Raw genomic sequence first — 18,835 nt, 5'->3', positions numbered from 1 at the left:
TTGTATCATATTTTATGAAGAAGACTAGTCAGTTGGCAATATGGCGCCACCTGTTGTCATCTTCTCTCTGCTCTGATTCCCAAATGTGGTCAAACATTAATATAGTATATACAACAGTAATGAAAAAATCACACAAAATATGACTCTTTTTTTTTTTTTTTAATAGTTGTTAACTTAAAATGGCACCAAATAGTACCCCCAAAGCAAACCTTTCGGTATGCCAACATTTCTTCAGCTACTTTCAGGGCAGGGTCGGATGATGATGAGCTACAATAAAATGCATCATGGCCTCAATTCAATTCAAGGGTCGCGGGGGGCGCTGGAGCCTATCCCAGCTGTCATAGGGCGAGAGGCAGGGTACACCCTGGACAGGTCGCCAGTCTGTCGCAGGGCCAACACACAGGGACAGACAACCATTCACACTCACGTTCACACCTAATGGCAATTTGGATTATCCAATTAACCTATCCCCACAAGCTGCATGTCTTTGGACGGTGGGAGGAAGCCGGAGTACCCGGAGGGAACCCACGCAAACACGGGGAGAACATGCAAACTCCACACAGAAAGACCCCAGCCTGATGTTGGAATTGAACTCAGGACCTTCTTGCTGTGCGGCAACAGTGCTAACCACCGTGCCACCGTGCTGCCCAATTCAATTCAATTGTATTTATATAGCGCCAAATCACAACAAAAGTCGCCTCAAGGCGCTTCATAGATACAGAGAAAAACCCAACAATCATATGACCCCCTTTGAGCAAGCACTTTGGCGACAGTGGGAAGGAAAAACTCCCTTTTAACAGGAAGAAACCTCCGGCAGAACCAGGCTCAGGGAGGGGCGGCCATCTGCTGTGACCGGTTGGGGTGAGAGAAGGAAGACAGGATAAAGACATGCTGTGGAAGAGAGACAGAGGTTAATAACAGATATACACTACATTTTCATCAATGACATTTTTCATAAAGCAAGCCTACAAAAGCCTATATGTCATGGTCCTGGGTCATTTTGACCCAGTGTTCTTAGTTTTCCTGTAGTTTTGTATTTTGTTCCTTATGTCCATTGGATTGGTTGGTTTGGTATTTGGATTCCCCCTGTGTCCATGTTTTTATTGTGGTGTTTGTTCTGGTACCGTGTTCCCATCCTTTGTGTTCTGTGTTCTCCTCATCCCCCCATATTCATCCTTCTTCTCTGCCTCTCTCTCTCTGTGCTCATCTCTGTGTACTGTGTTGTGTTTAAGGTCCACATCTTGGTGTCAGTATTTTCAGTTTCGTGTCCTCCCTGCTCGCTAATTGTCTTCAGCTGTGTTCCCCGTGTGTTCCCACTTCTCTCATTACCTTCTGTGTATTTATGTCAGAGTGTCCCTTTGTTCTGTGTTGCGTCGTCCCTCTAGGTTGTGTGCATTTACCGTGTCTTCCCAGCGCCTCAGCTTTAGTTGCTCCCAGGTTAGTTATTGTATGGCTTCTTACGTTCCTGTTAATAAAGACCTGCCTTTGAGGTCATCACCGTGTGTCTAGAGCTGTGCATTTGGGTCCTCTCTTGCCTTCACACAGCCGCCGCTTGACACTATATTTAGATGAAGGTCAGATGGAGGTCTCAGACTGCTTGCTGCTGGATTGGAAAAGAAAACACCAAAAAAGAGCCACGTGACAGCAACTGCAACATTGCTACTAAATTTGAAAAGTGACTTGTTGATGACTTGTGATGTGTTGGAGCTTTTGCTCCATAACCTTTTAGTTCATGGTGCGCAGAAATCATTTGAGCCACATGTGATTCCGAAGATCCTCCAGGGTGAAGCGGTCCTTGTAGTGCTTCCTCAGACACCCCGTCAAAAAATCCCTGCATTCTTTACAGAAATGAAATACTCTTGTTAAAGTTATCCACAAAGTTATTTCACCTTTCTTATATCAACAGCCCTTTTGGCAGAAATCTTACTGTTTGAAATGTCAGCTAAAATCGGTGGGTTTTGGTTGATGATCTTGTAGTCGCAGTCAAATGGTAACTTGTTGTGTAACAGCTGGTACATCACAACACCCAGCTGCCAGGCTGTAGTATATTCTGCAGAGCAGAAGCCGTACATGAACCACTCTGGACTATAGTAGATCCTGGTTCCTAAAACACAAAGATAAGAAGAATTAATGGGGAGGGAACATGATGTGGAGACAGTTCATGACAGCACAACGCTGTGGCTGAAAACATACCTGCGTTCCTCCTGAACCTTTGTCCCGGAGTAAACGTGACTCCACAGCCAAAATCGATGTATCGCACTCGGGGTTCCTCCGAAGATGTTTCAATTAGAATGTTGTGTGGTTTAATATCTCGGTGGAAAACCCCCTTGTTATCCATCGTAATGGCTGCGTCAACTAGTTGCTTCATTATGACCTAAAAGAAAGGAAGCCATATTTGGAGCACAGGACATTCTCTATGAAAAACTGCTGTAAGCTCCAAATGCTCGTCACTTACCTTAACATGTGTCTCTGACAGAGGTTTATCTGTAGTTTTGAGGTAATTGTCTAAGTCCATGCAATTTTCTGGTTTCTCAAAAACCATAATAAGTTCATCTTCCAGATCAAACCAGTCAAGTAGAAGTGGGGTTATACTGCTTTCCGTATCGTGTGGTCCAGCCCCAACTTGTATCAGTAGCGCCACCTCCAGGGGAACATCAGTACTTTTCCCATTCCAATCCTTCAGAAGGAAAGTTACTTCAGGTCAGTATTCAGAATTTCAACAAAAGTAGCTATCAGCGTACAGACAGTTTTGAAATAGTCACAAAATGACCTGATCTTTAAAAAGCATTCTTTCCACTGAAACATGTCAGTTTAAACAATAAGGTGACCCACTGTTCATAGAATTCGACCATATTTCCTGACGATTTCACACACAACTGTGAGACCAGTCTGGTTCATGCACGGAGGAAATACGTGCCTTATGCTTGATGCCTGAGAAGGCCTGAAATAATATCAATACCTGCTGGAATAAGAAAAGACGCTTACCATTGTTGTGCGCGCAAGTCTGCGCTGTTGAACATGTTTGATTGCCACCTGCATTAAAGACATTTTCTGGGTTAGAGAAGTACAAACAGGAATAAACTGAAGATCTGTGAAATGCAAATGTAAGAAGCCATACTGGAAAACTGTCTTTTATGCGTATTCCAGAAAACACGGTGGCAAAGCCTCCATGACCCAGCACCTCCAGCTCTTGATATTTTTCCAGGAAGTCTTCTGCAGACACACAGGAAAAACATACAGGTTATGACTTGTTACACAGAAAACAGCTGGCACAGTCCTATAGAGCTTTGCTATAACATTTCTATTAATTGGTAAATAGCAGCTACATTTTAGCAGATTAGTAGGTAGGTAACGTCACTACTGCCCAGAGTGTCTCTTATTGTCGATTGGTCCCACAGGAATCAAACCCAATCTCAAACCCCAGGACAAATTCTAAAGGATCTTGTGATCCAGCTCAGAAATATTGCCATTATCTTACCTTTTCTGTCAGTGCCGGATATCCTCGGTGAGTCACATGTTTCAGAGGGTTCCTGGGTGGGACTCTCCTCTGGGCTCGTTGTCCTGCTTTTTTTGCTGGATGGTCCCTCAGATTCGTCACTAGTGCTCTTCCGTTTGTTGCTCCTCTTAATTATACTAGAGTCGCTTGAAGGCACTATGAGAAGGCCAACTAAAATGGAAAAAGTAGTTTGACTTTAAGCATTTTCAGTCCAACTCTGTGTCAACTGCTTTCTACTGACTTTCTAAGGTCTGGCAATCGTGCATTAAAGCAATAACTGCACACTGAAAATCAACACAAAGAAGGCTAAATGAACCAACTACAAAGTTAAAGACCGTTAAGTACACAGTTAAAGTCACAAAATAAACTACATAGCCAAGATAATGTCACAGCTAAAACAGGTCTTATCACTTACATTTCAAACTGGATTCCCCAGAAACAAAGTGGCTGGGACCCGGTTTTGGACCTCCACTGCTTTTGCTTTTTTTGGGGGATTTGTCCAGTCTTTCAGGTAAGTCCCTTCTCTTTCTTCCCTCTATTCTTCCATCTGGAGTCATCTTCACCAGTGTGGAGATGCAAGGCTCTGTTTGGTGTCCTGAAATCAACAAAAGATGATTTTGTTTAAGTCAAATTCAGTTGCTTCAAATAAAAACCCAGAAGCATGCATAATTACCATATGAATCCCATTTGACTTACCTAGAGGGTTATTCAGATCCACAGGACGTGGTGCAGTATAAGTTGGCCAAGACTTTGACATTGTGTGATTCATTTAGGTTAATTTAGTTTCAGGATTTCACTCTTCACTCTGCAAAGATGCAATGAGCTGTGTGTGAGAACTATGATCTTTAGTGTCTTATAACAATGTCTTATAACAACGAGGTGATGACATCACAAGATTTTGGAATTCTTGGTTTCCATAGCTACAGAACATCAGCCTGGGCTAGGCAGTAGTTTCTGGTGAAGGCAAAGTTCTGTAAAGATTTATTTAGGGGTGCAATATTGCAAAAACTGTAGCGCAGCTGCATAAATGCATGTTTATAGAGGGCTGCTTCAAGGTGGGAACTGTGCTTCTACAACAAAGGCCATAAAACTAGTTAGGAACAAGCAATGGATATTATAGATAATATTGTAGCTATTATACCAACAAGAAGGACTCTCTTTGGGCAGCATTTACTTGTAAGGCAGTAGTGAAGGCTAATGGATAGCTTTGCAGGCTAAAAGCTAGCAGCACAGGTTAAGTCAAAATTCACTTGATTTCAGTTTTATTTACAGCACCAAATCACAAAAACAGTTGCCTAAAGGTGCTGGAATGTGTTGACTGATCTATAAATCGTATCTGTGCGCATTATTGTGACTAGTTACTCACTAAATGTATGAGCAGTATTGGATGTAATGCATAATAAAATTATGCGTTACTGTGATGAGGTTATATTTTTCAAGGTTCAAAGGCTATAGAAAGAAAGCACGTGTAGCCCAGTGAATTTGAACTTCCACAGTTATTCTTTTTCCTTTCCTGCCTAATGTATTTTCTTATAATTTCTCAATAATTTATTTGCTCTGTTTTACCTAACCTCCGACTGTCTTGGTGAGTGTTGTGGAAGTTAGTATTGTTAGCTGATGTAACAAGCATGGTACCTGCTTCCCAACTCTATCGGTGTGGGTTTTTTTTCTTTTTTTCTTTAACCGCTGGTTGTTCATATTTATGTTCCACTTGTATACCTCATCTGTTTGTATGTTGTATACTCACTGATTGTTCAATAAAGTTCTTGTTAAAATTACACACATATATATATATATTAGGGGTGCAACAATACACAAAATTCCCGGTTCGGTTCGATACTTTGGTGTCACGGTTCGATATTTTTTCGATACAAAAAAAATGTTCATGCCTTTTTAATTTGTCATTTATTAAAATTATAAATATATATTTTAACTCAAAAGTACAGTTTTTAAATTTAACCCTAACCCTTGTGCGTGTTTTTTATTTTGACAGCGAATGCACACCTGCGGACCACTTATGTGCAGCCCTGGTTATTTAGCTCATCATATCGCAGCCACAGAAATTCTTTTGTCCATGAAACCATAAAGCTGCACTTTCTTTTTGCCTTATAGTCTGATTTGTCATAACTTCTCCGTTTTGTGGTAAGCTTTTCTTTGGCTGTCACTTCTTCACCCTGACCTGTCTTATTTGGCTCAGCAGAACTAAAATATATATCCTGCTGCTTTTACACACGCACTCACATAAGCTCAGCGATTCTCTGCGCGATCAACCTCTCACATGTTTAAGCTGCAGGAGATTTCACTTGTCATGTTTGCATAGTAAGCTAACGATTGATAAGACGATGTCAGAGGAATTGGTGCACAAATTATCACCACTCACCAATCAGTGCTGTCGCTCTCTATACACAGTTCGTGCGATTGCAAAGTGAAAGCAAAAAACAAGCGCAAATTCAAACGCGATTTCAATATGTCACATAATGACAGTATATAAGTATTGTCTTGAGCACTGTTAGTGCCAACATATATAAATGGCAAAATAAAATAAAAATACTTCATGAATATCTCATAATTGTATATATTTGTGCATTTGAGCTGAGCATTGAGCGGGGACTTTTCACTATCGATCGATTATGATCAATGACAGTGAACCTGAGCACCTCCCCTACCTTTGGTGTGCGCTCACGCAGCTTGTAGAAAAAGTTTAGTGTGGAAGAAGTGGAGAAGGTGGAGCTGAAAAGCTGACATAAAACAATTAAAACTAAAAATGGGTGCAGCAAAATGTGTCGATTTAACCGCCATGTTAGCTGTCAGTGCTGCTGCACCAGCAGCAAGCGGTAACAACTAGTGACAACCAGTGAGAACCAGCAACAACCGGTAACCAAGCCTCACAGTCAAATATTGTTTGAAACAGATACTTGGATTTCAAATAATTTAGAACTGATACTACCTTTTATGTGATGCTCCTCTTCTATCCAAATCACCTGAAAGGCAACAAAAAAGATTCTCTATCCCTGGTGATTGCTGCAACCAGCAGCACAGCAGTGAAAAAAAAGCAGTGATCATTTGTATGTAAACAACACATGAGTTATTGGATGTGATCGCTACAGGTTATCACATCCAATATGGCAACAGCTCTTGAGCAATGTGTGCATGACATGACAAAGGTTAATAAGAGGCCTAACATTGTAGAGGGAAGCCAAAGTGTTTGAGGAGAACTCGGAAAGACACAGGCCATCACCATGGACTCAACCAAAAAGGATGAATGCATGTTGTGTGCATGCTGCATACCTATGTGTTCAAAGTAAAACGTGTGTACTGAACAGAGCATTTGCCATCCAGAAGCATTTATTGTATTTGTAATCATGCTTTTGTATCATATTTTATGAAGAAGACTAGTCAGTTGGCAATATGGCGCCACCTGTTGTCATCTTCTCTCTGCTCTGATTCCCAAATGTGGTCAAACATTAATATAGTATATACAACAGTAATGAAAAAATCACACAAAATATGACTCTTTTGGTTTTTTTTTTAATAGTTGTTAACTTAAAATGGCACCAAATAGTACCCCCAAAGCAAACCTTTCGGTATGCCAACATTTCTTCAGCTACTTTCAGGGCAGGGTCGGATGATGATGAGCTACAATAAAATGCATCATGGCCTCAATTCAATTCAAGGGTCGCGGGGGGCGCTGGAGCCTATCCCAGCTGTCATAGGGCGAGAGGCAGGGTACACCCTGGACAGGTCGCCAGTCTGTCGCAGGGCCAACACACAGGGACAGACAACCATTCACACTCACGTTCACACCTAATGGCAATTTGGATTATCCAATTAACCTATCCCCACAAGCTGCATGTCTTTGGACGGTGGGAGGAAGCCGGAGTACCCGGAGGGAACCCACGCAAACACGGGGAGAACATGCAAACTCCACACAGAAAGACCCCGGCCTGATGTTGGAATTGAACTCAGGACCTTCTTGCTGTGCGGCAACAGTGCTAACCACCGTGCCACCGTGCTGCCCAATTCAATTCAATTGTATTTATATAGCGCCAAATCACAACAAAAGTCGCCTCAAGGCGCTTCATAGATACAGAGAAAAACCCAACAATCATATGACCCCCTTTGAGCAAGCACTTTGGCGACAGTGGGAAGGAAAAACTCCCTTTTAACAGGAAGAAACCTCCGGCAGAACCAGGCTCAGGGAGGGGCGGCCATCTGCTGCGACCGGTTGGGGTGAGAGAAGGAAGACAGGATAAAGACATGCTGTGGAAGAGAGACAGAGGTTAATAACAGATATACACTACATTTTCATCAATGACATTTTTCATAAAGCAAGCCTACAAAAGCCTATATGTCATGGTCCTGGGTCATTTTGACCCAGTGTTCTTAGTTTTCCTGTAGTTTTGTATTTTGTTCCTTATGTCCATTGGATTGGTTGGTTTGGTATTTGGATTCCCCCTGTGTCCATGTTTTTATTGTGGTGTTTGTTCTGGTACCGTGTTCCCATCCTTTGTGTTCTGTGTTCTCCTCATCCCCCCATATTCATCCTTCTTCTCTGCCTCTCTCTCTCTGTGCTCATCTCTGTGTACTGTGTTGTGTTTAAGGTCCACATCTTGGTGTCAGTATTTTCAGTTTCGTGTCCTCCCTGCTCGCTAATTGTCTTCAGCTGTGTTCCCCGTGTGTTCCCACTTCTCTCATTACCTTCTGTGTATTTATGTCAGAGTGTCCCTTTGTTCTGTGTTGCGTCGTCCCTCTAGGTTGTGTGCATTTACCGTGTCTTCCCAGCGCCTCAGCTTTAGTTGCTCCCAGGTTAGTTATTGTATGGCTTCTTACGTTCCTGTTAATAAAGACCTGCCTTTGAGGTCATCACCGTGTGTCTAGAGCTGTGCATTTGGGTCCTCTCTTGCCTTCACACAGCCGCCGCTTGACACTATATTTAGATGAAGGTCAGATGGAGGTCTCAGACTGCTTGCTGCTGGATTGGAAAAGAAAACACCAAAAAAGAGCCACGTGACAGCAACTGCAACATTGCTACTAAATTTGAAAAGTGACTTGTTGATGACTTGTGATGTGTTGGAGCTTTTGCTCCATAACCTTTTAGTTCATGGTGCGCAGAAATCATTTGAGCCACATGTGATTCCGAAGATCCTCCAGGGTGAAGCGGTCCTTGTAGTGCTTCCTCAGACACCCCGTCAAAAAATCCCTGCATTCTTTACAGAAATGAAATACTCTTGTTAAAGTTATCCACAAAGTTATTTCACCTTTCTTATATCAACAGCCCTTTTGGCAGAAATCTTACTGTTTGAAATGTCAGCTAAAATCGGTGGGTTTTGGTTGATGATCTTGTAGTCGCAGTCAAATGGTAACTTGTTGTGTAACAGCTGGTACATCACAACACCCAGCTGCCAGGCTGTAGTATATTCTGCAGAGCAGAAGCCGTACATGAACCACTCTGGACTATTGTAGATCCTGGTTCCTAAAACACAAAGATAAGAAGAATTAATGGGGAGGGAACATGATGTGGAGACAGTTCATGACAGCACAACGCTGTGGCTGAAAACATACCTGCGTTCCTCCTGAACCTTTGTCCCGGAGTAAACGTGACTCCACAGCCAAAATCGATGTATCGCACTCGGGGTTCCTCCGAAGATGTTTCAATTAGAATGTTGTGTGGTTTAATATCTCGGTGGAAAACCCCCTTGTTATCCATCGTAATGGCTGCGTCAACTAGTTGCTTCATTATGACCTAAAAGAAAGGAAGCCATATTTGGAGCACAGGACATTCTCTATGAAAAACTGCTGTAAGCTCCAAATGCTCGTCACTTACCTTAACATGTGTCTCTGACAGAGGTTTATCTGTAGTTTTGAGGTAATTGTCTAAGTCCATGCAATTTTCTGGTTTCTCAAAAACCATAATAAGCTCATCTTCCAGATCAAACCAGTCAAGTAGAAGTGGGGTTATACTGCTTTCCGTATCGTGTGGTCCAGCCCCAACTTGTATCAGTAGCGCCACCTCCAGGGGAACATCAGTACTTTTCCCATTCCAATCCTTCAGAAGGAAAGTTACTTCAGGTCAGTATTCAGAATTTCAACAAAAGTAGCTATCAGCGTACAGACAGTTTTGAAATAGTCACAAAATGACCTGATCTTTAAAAAGCATTCTTTCCACTGAAACATGTCAGTTTAAACAATAAGGTGACCCACTGTTCATAGAATTCGACCATATTTCCTGACGATTTCACACACAACTGTGAGACCAGTCTGGTTCATGCACGGAGGAAATACGTGCCTTATGCTTGATGCCTGAGAAGGCCTGAAATAATATAAATACCTGCTGGAATAAGAAAAGACGCTTACCATTGTTGTGCGCGCAAGTCTGCGCTGTTGAACATGTTTGATTGCCACCTGCATTAAAGACATTTTCTGGGTTAGAGAAGTACAAACAGGAATAAACTGAAGATCTGTGAAATGCAAATGTAAGAAGCCATACTGGAAAACTGTCTTTTATGCGTATTCCAGAAAACACGGTGGCAAAGCCTCCATGACCCAGCACCTCCAGCTCTTGATATTTTTCCAGGAAGTCTTCTGCAGACACACAGGAAAAACATACAGGTTATGACTTGTTACACAGAAAACAGCTGGCACAGTCCTATAGAGCTTTGCTATAACATTTCTATTAATTGGTAAATAGCAGCTACATTTTAGCAGATTAGTAGGTAGGTAACGTCACTACTGCCCAGAGTGTCTCTTATTGTCGATTGGTCCCACAGGAATCAAACCCAATCTCAAACCCCAGGACAAATTCTAAAGGATCTTGTGATCCAGCTCAGAAATATTGCCATTATCTTACCTTTTCTGTCAGTGCCGGATATCCTCGGTGAGTCACATGTTTCAGAGGGTTCCTGGGTGGGACTCTCCTCTGGGCTCGTTGTCCTGCTTTTTTTGCTGGATGGTCCCTCAGATTCGTCACTAGTGCTCTTCCGTTTGTTGCTCCTCTTAATTATACTAGAGTCGCTTGAAGGCACTATGAGAAGGCCAACTAAAATGGAAAAAGTAGTTTGACTTTAAGCATTTTCAGTCCAACTCTGTGTCAACTGCTTTCTACTGACTTTCTAAGGTCTGGCAATCGTGCATTAAAGCAATAACTGCACACTGAAAATCAACACAAAGAAGGCTAAATGAACCAACTACAAAGTTAAAGACCGTTAAGTACACAGTTAAAGTCACAAAATAAACTACATAGCCAAGATAATGTCACAGCTAAAACAGGTCTTATCACTTACATTTCAAACTGGATTCCCCAGAAACAAAGTGGCTGGGACCCGGTTTTGGACCTCCACTGCTTTTGCTTTTTTTGGGGGATTTGTCCAGTCTTTCAGGTAAGTCCCTTCTCTTTCTTCCCTCTATTCTTCCATCTGGAGTCATCTTCACCAGTGTGGAGATGCAAGGCTCTGTTTGGTGTCCTGAAATCAACAAAAGATGATTTTGTTTAAGTCAAATTCAGTTGCCTCAAATAAAAACCCAGAAGCATGCATAATTACCATATGAATCCCATTTGACTTACCTAGAGGGTTATTCAGATCCACAGGACGTGGTGCAGTATAAGTTGGCCAAGACTTTGACATTGTGTGATTCATTTAGGTTAATTTAGTTTCAGGATTTCACTCTTCACTCTGCAAAGATGCAATGAGCTGTGTGTGAGAACTATGATCTTTAGTGTCTTATAACAATGTCTTATAACAACGAGGTGATGACATCACAAGATTTTGGAATTCTTGGTTTCCATAGCTACAGAACATCAGCCTGGGCTAGGCAGTAGTTTCTGGTGAAGGCAAAGTTCTGTAAAGATTTATTTAGGGGTGCAATATTGCAAAAACTGTAGCGCAGCTGCATAAATGCATGTTTATAGAGGGCTGCTTCAAGGTGGGAACTGTGCTTCTACAACAAAGGCCATAAAACTAGTTAGGAACAAGCAATGGATATTATAGATAATATTGTAGCTATTATACCAACAAGAAGGACTCTCTTTGGGCAGCATTTACTTGTAAGGCAGTAGTGAAGGCTAATGGATAGCTTTGCAGGCTAAAAGCTAACAGCACAGGTTAAGTCAAAATTCACTTGATTTCAGTTTTATTTACAGCACCAAATCACAAAAACAGTTGCCTAAAGGTGCTGGAATGTGTTGACTGATCTATAAATCGTATCTGTGCGCATTATTGTGACTAGTTACTCACTAAATGTATGAGCAGTATTGGATGTAATGCATAATAAAATTATGCGTTACTGTGATGAGGTTATATTTTTCAAGGTTCAAAGGCTATAGAAAGAAAGCACGTGTAGCCCAGTGAATTTGAACTTCCACAGTTATTCTTTTTCCTTTCCTGCCTAATGTATTTTCTTATAATTTCTCAATAATTTATTTGCTCTGTTTTACCTAACCTCCGACTGTCTTGGTGAGTGTTGTGGAAGTTAGTATTGTTAGCTGATGTAACAAGCATGGTACCTGCTTCCCAACTCTATCGGTGTGGGGTTTTTTTCTTTTTTTCTTTAACCGCTGGTTGTTCATATTTATGTTCCACTTGTATACCTCATCTGTTTGTATGTTGTATACTCACTGATTGTTCAATAAAGTTCTTGTTAAAATTACACATATATATATATATATATTAGGGGTGCAACGATACACAAAATTCACGGTTCGGTTCGATACTTTGGTGTCACGGTTCGATATTTTTTCGATACAAAAAAAATGTTCATGCCTTTTTAATTTGTCATTTATTAAAATTATAAATATATATTTTAACTCAAAAGTACAGTTTTTAAATTTAACCCTAACCCTTGTGCGTGTTTTTTATTTTGACAGCGAATGCGCACCTGCGGACCACTTATGTGCAGCCCTGGTTATTTAGCTCATCATATCGCAGCCACAGAAATTCTTTTGTCCATGAAACCATAAAGCTGCACTTTCTTTTTGCCTTATAGTCTGATTTGTCATAACTTCTCCGTTTTATGGTAAGCTTTTCTTTGGCTGTCACTTCTTCACCCTGACCTGTCTTATTTGGCTCAGCAGAACTAAAATATATATCCTGCTGCTTTTACACACGCACTCACATAACGCTCAGCGATTCTCTGCGCGATCAACCTCTCACATGTTTAAGCTGCAGGAGATTTCACTTGTCATGTTTGCATAGTAAGCTAACGATTGATAAGACGATGTCAGAGGAATTGGTGCACAAATTATCATCACTCACCAATCAGTGCTGTCGCTCTCTATACACAGTTCGTGCGATTGCAAAGTGAAAGCAAAAAACAAGCGCAAATTCAAACGCGATTTCAATATGTCACATATTGACAGTATATAAGTATTGTCTTGAGCACTGTTAGTGCCAACATATATAAATGGCAAAATAAAATAAAAATACTTCATGAATATCTCATAATTGTATATATTTGTGCATTTGAGCTGAGCATTGAGCGGGGACTTTTCACTATCGATCGATTATGATCAATGACAGTGAACCTGAGCACCTCCCCTACCTTTGGTGTGCGCTAACGCAGCTTGTAGAAAAAGTTTAGTGTGGAAGAAGTGGAGAAGGTGGAGCTGAAAAGCTGACATAAAACAATTAAAACTAAAAATGGGTGCAGCAAAATGTGTCGATTTAACCGCCATGTTAGCTGTCAGTGCTGCTGCACCAGCAGCAAGCGGTAACAACTAGTGACAACCAGTGAGAACCAGCAACAACCGGTAACCAAGCCTCACAGTCAAATATTGTTTGAAACAGATACTTGGATTTCAAATAATTTAGAACTGATACTACCTTTTATGTGATGCTCCTCTTCTATCCAAATCACCTGAAAGGCAACAAAAAAGATTCTCTATCCCTGGTGATTGCTGCAACCAGCAGCACAGCAGTGAAAAAAAAGCAGTGATCATTTGTATGTAAACAACACATGAGTTATTGGATGTGATCGCTACAGGTTATCACATCCAATATGGCAACAGCTCTTGAGCAATGTGTGCATGACATGACAAAGGTTAATAAGAGGCCTAACATTGTAGAGGGAAGCCAAAGTGTTTGAGGAGAACTCGGAAAGACACAGGCCATCACCATGGACTCAACCAAAAAGGATGAATGCATGTTGTGTGCATGCTGCATACCTATGTGTTCAAAGTAAAACGTGTGTACTGAACAGAGCATTTGCCATCCAGAAGCATTTATTGTATTTGTAATCATGCTTTTGTATCATATTTTATGAAGAAGACTAGTCAGTTGGCAATATGGCGCCACCTGTTGTCATCTTCTCTCTGCTCTGATTCCCAAATGTGGTCAAACATTAATATAGTATATACAACAGTAATGAAAAAATCACACAAAATATGACTCTTTTTTTTTTTTTTTTAATAGTTGTTAACTTAAAATGGCACCAAATAGTACCCCCAAAGCAAACCTTTCGGTATGCCAACATTTCTTCAGCTACTTTCAGGGCAGGGTCGGATGATGATGAGCTACAATAAAATGCATCATGGCCTCAATTCAATTCAAGGGTCGCGGGGGGCGCTGGAGCCTATCCCAGCTGTCATAGGGCGAGAGGCAGGGTACACCCTGGACAGGTCGCCAGTCTGTCGCAGGGCCAACACACAGGGACAGACAACCATTCACACTCACGTTCACACCTAATGGCAATTTGGATTATCCAATTAACCTATCCCCACAAGCTGCATGTCTTTGGACGGTGGGAGGAAGCCGGAGTACCCGGAGGGAACCCACGCAAACACGGGGAGAACATGCAAACTCCACACAGAAAGACCCCAGCCTGATGTTGGAATTGAACTCAGGACCTTCTTGCTGTGCGGCAACAGTGCTAACCACCGTGCCACCGTGCTGCCCAATTCAATTCAATTGTATTTATATAGCGCCAAATCACAACAAAAGTCACCTCAAGGCGCTTCATAGATACAGAGAAAAACCCAACAATCATATGACCCCCTTTGAGCAAGCACTTTGGCGACAGTGGGAAGGAAAAACTCCCTTTTAACAGGAAGAAACCTCCGGCAGAACCAGGCTCAGGGAGGGGCGGCCATCTGCTGCGACCGGTTGGGGTGAGAGAAGGAAGACAGGATAAAGACATGCTGTGGAAGAGAGACAGAGGTTAATAACAGATATACACTACATTTTCATCAATGACATTTTTCATAAAGCAAGCCTACAAAAGCCTATATGTCATGGTCCTGGGTCATTTTGACCCAGTGTTCTTAGTTTTCCTGTAGTTTTGTATTTTGTTCCTTATGTCCATTGGATTGGTTGGTTTGGTATTTGGATTCCCCCTGTGTCCATGTTTTTATTGTGGTGTTTGTTCTGGTACCGTGTTCCCATCCTTTGTGTTCTGTGTTCTCCTCATCCCCCCATATTCATCCTTCTTCTCTGCCTCTCTCTCTCTGTGCTCATCTCTGTGTACTGTGTTGTGTTTAAGGTCCACATCTTGGTGTCAGTATTTTCAGTTTCGTGTCCTCCCTGCTCGCTAATTGTCTTCAGCTGTGTTCCCCGTGTGTTCCCACTTCTCTCATTACCTTCTGTGTATTTATGTCAGAGTGTCCCTTTGTTCTGTGTTGCGTCGTCCCTCTAGGTTGTGTGCATTTACCGTGTCTTCCCAGCGCCTCAGCTTTAGTTGCTCCCAGGTTAGTTATTGTATGGCTTCTTACGTTCCTGTTAATAAAGACCTGCCTTTGAGGTCATCACCGTGTGTCTAGAGCTGTGCATTTGGGTCCTCTCTTGCCTTCACACAGCCGCCGCTTGACACTATATTTAGATGAAGGTCAGATGGAGGTCTCAGACTGCTTGCTGCTGGATTGGAAAAGAAAACACCAAAAAAGAGCCACGTGACAGCAACTGCAACATTGCTACTAAATTTGAAAAGTGACTTGTTGATGACTTGTGATGTGTTGGAGCTTTTGCTCCATAACCTTTTAGTTCATGGTGCGCAGAAATCATTTGAGCCACATGTGATTCCGAAGATCCTCCAGGGTGAAGCGGTCCTTGTAGTGCTTCCTCAGACACCCCGTCAAAAAATCCCTGCATTCTTTACAGAAATGAAATACTCTTGTTAAAGTTATCCACAAAGTTATTTCACCTTTCTTATATCAACAGCCCTTTTGGCAGAAATCTTACTGTTTGAAATGTCAGCTAAAATCGGTGGGTTTTGGTTGATGATCTTGTAGTCGCAGTCAAATGGTAACTTGTTGTGTAACAGCTGGTACATCACAACACCCAGCTGCCAGGCTGTAGTATATTCTGCAGAGCAGAAGCCGTACATGAACCACTCTGGACTATAGTAGATCCTGGTTCCTAAAACACAAAGATAAGAAGAATTAATGGGGAGGGAACATGATGTGGAGACAGTTCATGACAGCACAACGCTGTGGCTGAAAACATACCTGCGTTCCTCCTGAACCTTTGTCCCGGAGTAAACGTGACTCCACAGCCAAAATCGATGTATCGCACTCGGGGTTCCTCCGAAGATGTTTCAATTAGAATGTTGTGTGGTTTAATATCTCGGTGGAAAACCCCCTTGTTATCCATCGTAATGGCTGCGTCAACTAGTTGCTTCATTATGACCTAAAAGAAAGGAAGCCATATTTGGAGCACAGGACATTCTCTATGAAAAACTGCTGTAAGCTCCAAATGCTCGTCACTTACCTTAACATGTGTCTCTGACAGAGGTTTATCTGTAGTTTTGAGGTAATTGTCTAAGTCCATGCAATTTTCTGGTTTCTCAAAAACCATAATAAGCTCATCTTCCAGATCAAACCAGTCAAGTAGAAGTGGGGTTATACTGCTTTCCGTATCGTGTGGTCCAGCCCCAACTTGTATCAGTAGCGCCACCTCCAGGGGAACATCAGTACTTTTCCCATTCCAATCCTTCAGAAGGAAAGTTACTTCAGGTCAGTATTCAGAATTTCAACAAAAGTAGCTATCAGCGTACAGACAGTTTTGAAATAGTCACAAAATGACCTGATCTTTAAAAAGCATTCTTTCCACTGAAACATGTCAGTTTAAACAATAAGGTGACCCACTGTTCATAGAATTCGACCATATTTCCTGACGATTTCACACACAACTGTGAGACCAGTCTGGTTCATGCACGGAGGAAATACGTGCCTTATGCTTGATGCCTGAGAAGGCCTGAAATAATATAAATACCTGCTGGAATAAGAAAAGACGCTTACCATTGTTGTGCGCGCAAGTCTGCGCTGTTGAACATGTTTGATTGCCACCTGCATTAAAGACATTTTCTGGGTTAGAGAAGTACAAACAGGAATAAACTGAAGATCTGTGAAATGCAAATGTAAGAAGCCATACTGGAAAACTGTCTTTTATGCGTATTCCAGAAAACACGGTGGCAAAGCCTCCATGACCCAGCACCTCCAGCTCTTGATATTTTTCCAGGAAGTCTTCTGCAGACACACAGGAAAAACATACAGGTTATGACTTGTTACACAGAAAACAGCTGGCACAGTCCTATAGAGCTTTGCTATAACATTTCTATTAATTGGTAAATAGCAGCTACATTTTAGCAGATTAGTAGGTAGGTAACGTCACTACTGCCCAGAGTGTCTCTTATTGTCGATTGGTCCCACAGGAATCAAACCCAATCTCAAACCCCAGGACAAATTCTAAAGGATCTTGTGATCCAGCTCAGAAATATTGCCATTATCTTACCTATTCTGTCAGTGCCGGATATCCTCGGTGAGTCACATGTTTCAGAGGGTTCCTGGGTGGGACTCTCCTCTGGGCTCGTTGTCCTGCTTTTTTTGCTGGATGGTCCCTCAGATTCGTCACTAGTGCTCTTCCGTTTGTTGCTCCTCTTAATTATACTAGAGTCGCTTGAAGGCACTATGAGAAGGCCAACTAAAATGGAAAAAGTAGTTTGACTTTAAGCATTTTCAGTCCAACTCTGTGTCAACTGCTTTCTACTGACTTTCTAAGGTCTGGCAATCGTGCATTAAAGCAATAACTGCACACTGAAAATCAACACAAAGAAGGCTAAATGAACCAACTACAAAGTTAAAGACCGTTAAGTACACAGTTAAAGTCACAAAATAAACTACATAGCCAAGATAATGTCACAGCTAAAACAGGTCTTATCACTTACATTTCAAACTGGATTCCCCAGAAACAAAGTGGCTGGGACCCGGTTTTGGACCTCCACTGCTTTTGCTTTTTTTGGGGGATTTGTCCAGTCTTTCAGGTAAGTCCCTTCTCTTTCTTCCCTCTATTCTTCCATCTGGAGTCATCTTCACCAGTGTGGAGATGCAAGGCTCTGTTTGGTGTCCTGAAATCAACAAAAGATGATTTTGTTTAAGTCAAATTCAGTTGCCTCAAATAAAAACCCAGAAGCATGCATAATTACCATATGAATCCCATTTGACTTACCTAGAGGGTTATTCAGATCCACAGGACGTGGTGCAGTATAAGTTGGCCAAGACTTTGACATTGTGTGATTCATTTAGGTTAATTTAGTTTCAGGATTTCACTCTTCACTCTGCAAAGATGCAATGAGCTGTGTGTGAGAACTATGATCTTTAGTGTCTTATAACAATGTCTTATAACAACGAGGTGATGACATCACAAGATTTTGGAATTCTTGGTTTCCATAGCTACAGAACATCAGCCTGGGCTAGGCAGTAGTTTCTGGTGAAGGCAAAGTTCTGTAAAGATTTATTTAGGGGTGCAATATTGCAAAAACTGTAGCGCAGCTGCATAAATGCATGTTTATAGAGGGCTGCTTCAAGGTGGGAACTGTGCTTCTACAACAAAGGCCATAAAACTAGTTAGGAACAAGCAATGGATATTATAGATAATATTGTTGTTAGGATGCCTGGGTCGTTGACCCTGGGGTTTTGAGTTTATTATATTATTTATACTTTCTAGTCTTTGGTTTCTTTGAGTTCTGTCTTATAGTTTATGTCTCTGTCTTCTCTAGCTGCTCTGTCTCCCCTGTCAGCTGTATCCCCTTGTCTAGTTCGCGTCTCTGTGTGTCCTTAGTGGCTATATCCCCGTCTCCAGTCAGTGTCTGTGTCTGCCCTGGTCCCACGTCTCTGTTCCCTCTGTTGCAGTGCGTGCGAGTCTGTGTCTTTGTTCAGTCTGTTTTATGTGTTTCCTGTTTTACTTTGAAAGTCCATGTCTGATGTTAATGTGTCTGATTTGCCCCAGCTGTGTTTCCCTCCTGTTACCCATTCCCTGATTGCTCCCTCTGTGTATTTAAGCCCTGTGTTTCTCTGTGTCCGTGTCGCGATCCACCGTTTAGTTTGCTGTGTGTTTTGCCCATCCACCGGTGTTAGTT

General features: G+C 41.8%; 3 protein-coding genes across 5 annotated transcripts; all 3 read right to left on the bottom strand.

Annotated features, from left to right (window-relative positions):
* Positions 1–129: 129 nt before the first annotated feature.
* On the bottom strand, positions 130–6,461 carry LOC146688758 (serine/threonine-protein kinase pim-2-like). Its single transcript, XM_085437447.1, has 10 exons — positions 6,444–6,461; positions 4,193–4,301; positions 3,912–4,091; positions 3,479–3,667; positions 3,119–3,213; positions 2,986–3,033; positions 2,456–2,677; positions 2,194–2,374; positions 1,928–2,104; positions 130–1,838 (listed from the first exon to the last, which is right to left on the bottom strand). The coding sequence occupies exons 2-10, from the start codon at positions 4,263–4,265 to the stop codon at positions 1,747–1,749; spliced, it is 1,257 nt and encodes a 418-aa protein (XP_085293573.1). The 5' UTR covers positions 4,266–4,301; positions 6,444–6,461; the 3' UTR covers positions 130–1,746.
* Positions 6,462–7,023: 562 nt separating this feature from the next.
* On the bottom strand, positions 7,024–11,378 carry LOC146688757 (serine/threonine-protein kinase pim-2-like). 2 transcript variants are annotated; one of them, XR_014916156.1, is made up of 10 exons: positions 11,058–11,378; positions 10,777–10,956; positions 10,344–10,532; positions 9,984–10,078; positions 9,851–9,898; positions 9,321–9,542; positions 9,059–9,239; positions 8,793–8,969; positions 8,266–8,703; positions 7,024–7,756 (listed from the first exon to the last, which is right to left on the bottom strand). XR_014916156.1 is itself a non-coding variant. In XM_085437444.1 (9 exons), the coding sequence occupies exons 1-9, from the start codon at positions 11,128–11,130 to the stop codon at positions 8,612–8,614; spliced, it is 1,257 nt and encodes a 418-aa protein (XP_085293570.1). In that variant the 5' UTR covers positions 11,131–11,378; the 3' UTR covers positions 7,024–8,611. The 2 variants fall into 2 exon arrangements, 1 of the variants encoding a protein (XP_085293570.1); XM_085437444.1 differs by having other exon boundaries at positions 7,024–8,703.
* Positions 11,379–13,866: 2,488 nt separating this feature from the next.
* On the bottom strand, positions 13,867–18,150 carry LOC146688756 (serine/threonine-protein kinase pim-2-like). 2 transcript variants are annotated; one of them, XR_014916155.1, is made up of 10 exons: positions 17,926–18,150; positions 17,645–17,824; positions 17,212–17,400; positions 16,852–16,946; positions 16,719–16,766; positions 16,189–16,410; positions 15,927–16,107; positions 15,661–15,837; positions 15,134–15,571; positions 13,868–14,624 (listed from the first exon to the last, which is right to left on the bottom strand). XR_014916155.1 is itself a non-coding variant. In XM_085437443.1 (9 exons), exons 1-9 carry the CDS (start codon positions 17,996–17,998, stop codon positions 15,480–15,482), a joined length of 1,257 nt encoding a protein of 418 aa, XP_085293569.1. In that variant the 5' UTR covers positions 17,999–18,150; the 3' UTR covers positions 13,867–15,479. The 2 variants fall into 2 exon arrangements, 1 of the variants encoding a protein (XP_085293569.1); XM_085437443.1 differs by having other exon boundaries at positions 13,867–15,571.
* Between the last annotated feature and the right edge of the window lie 685 nt (positions 18,151–18,835).

This window comes from Copadichromis virginalis, linkage group LG17 (genome assembly GCF_057382275.1).
Source record: "Copadichromis virginalis isolate Kocher_CV1m ecotype Utaka linkage group LG17, C_Virginalis_male_GT1.1, whole genome shotgun sequence".
Taxonomy (NCBI): domain Eukaryota; kingdom Metazoa; phylum Chordata; class Actinopteri; order Cichliformes; family Cichlidae; genus Copadichromis; species Copadichromis virginalis.
This window is presented reverse-complemented; position numbering and strand designations above follow the sequence as displayed.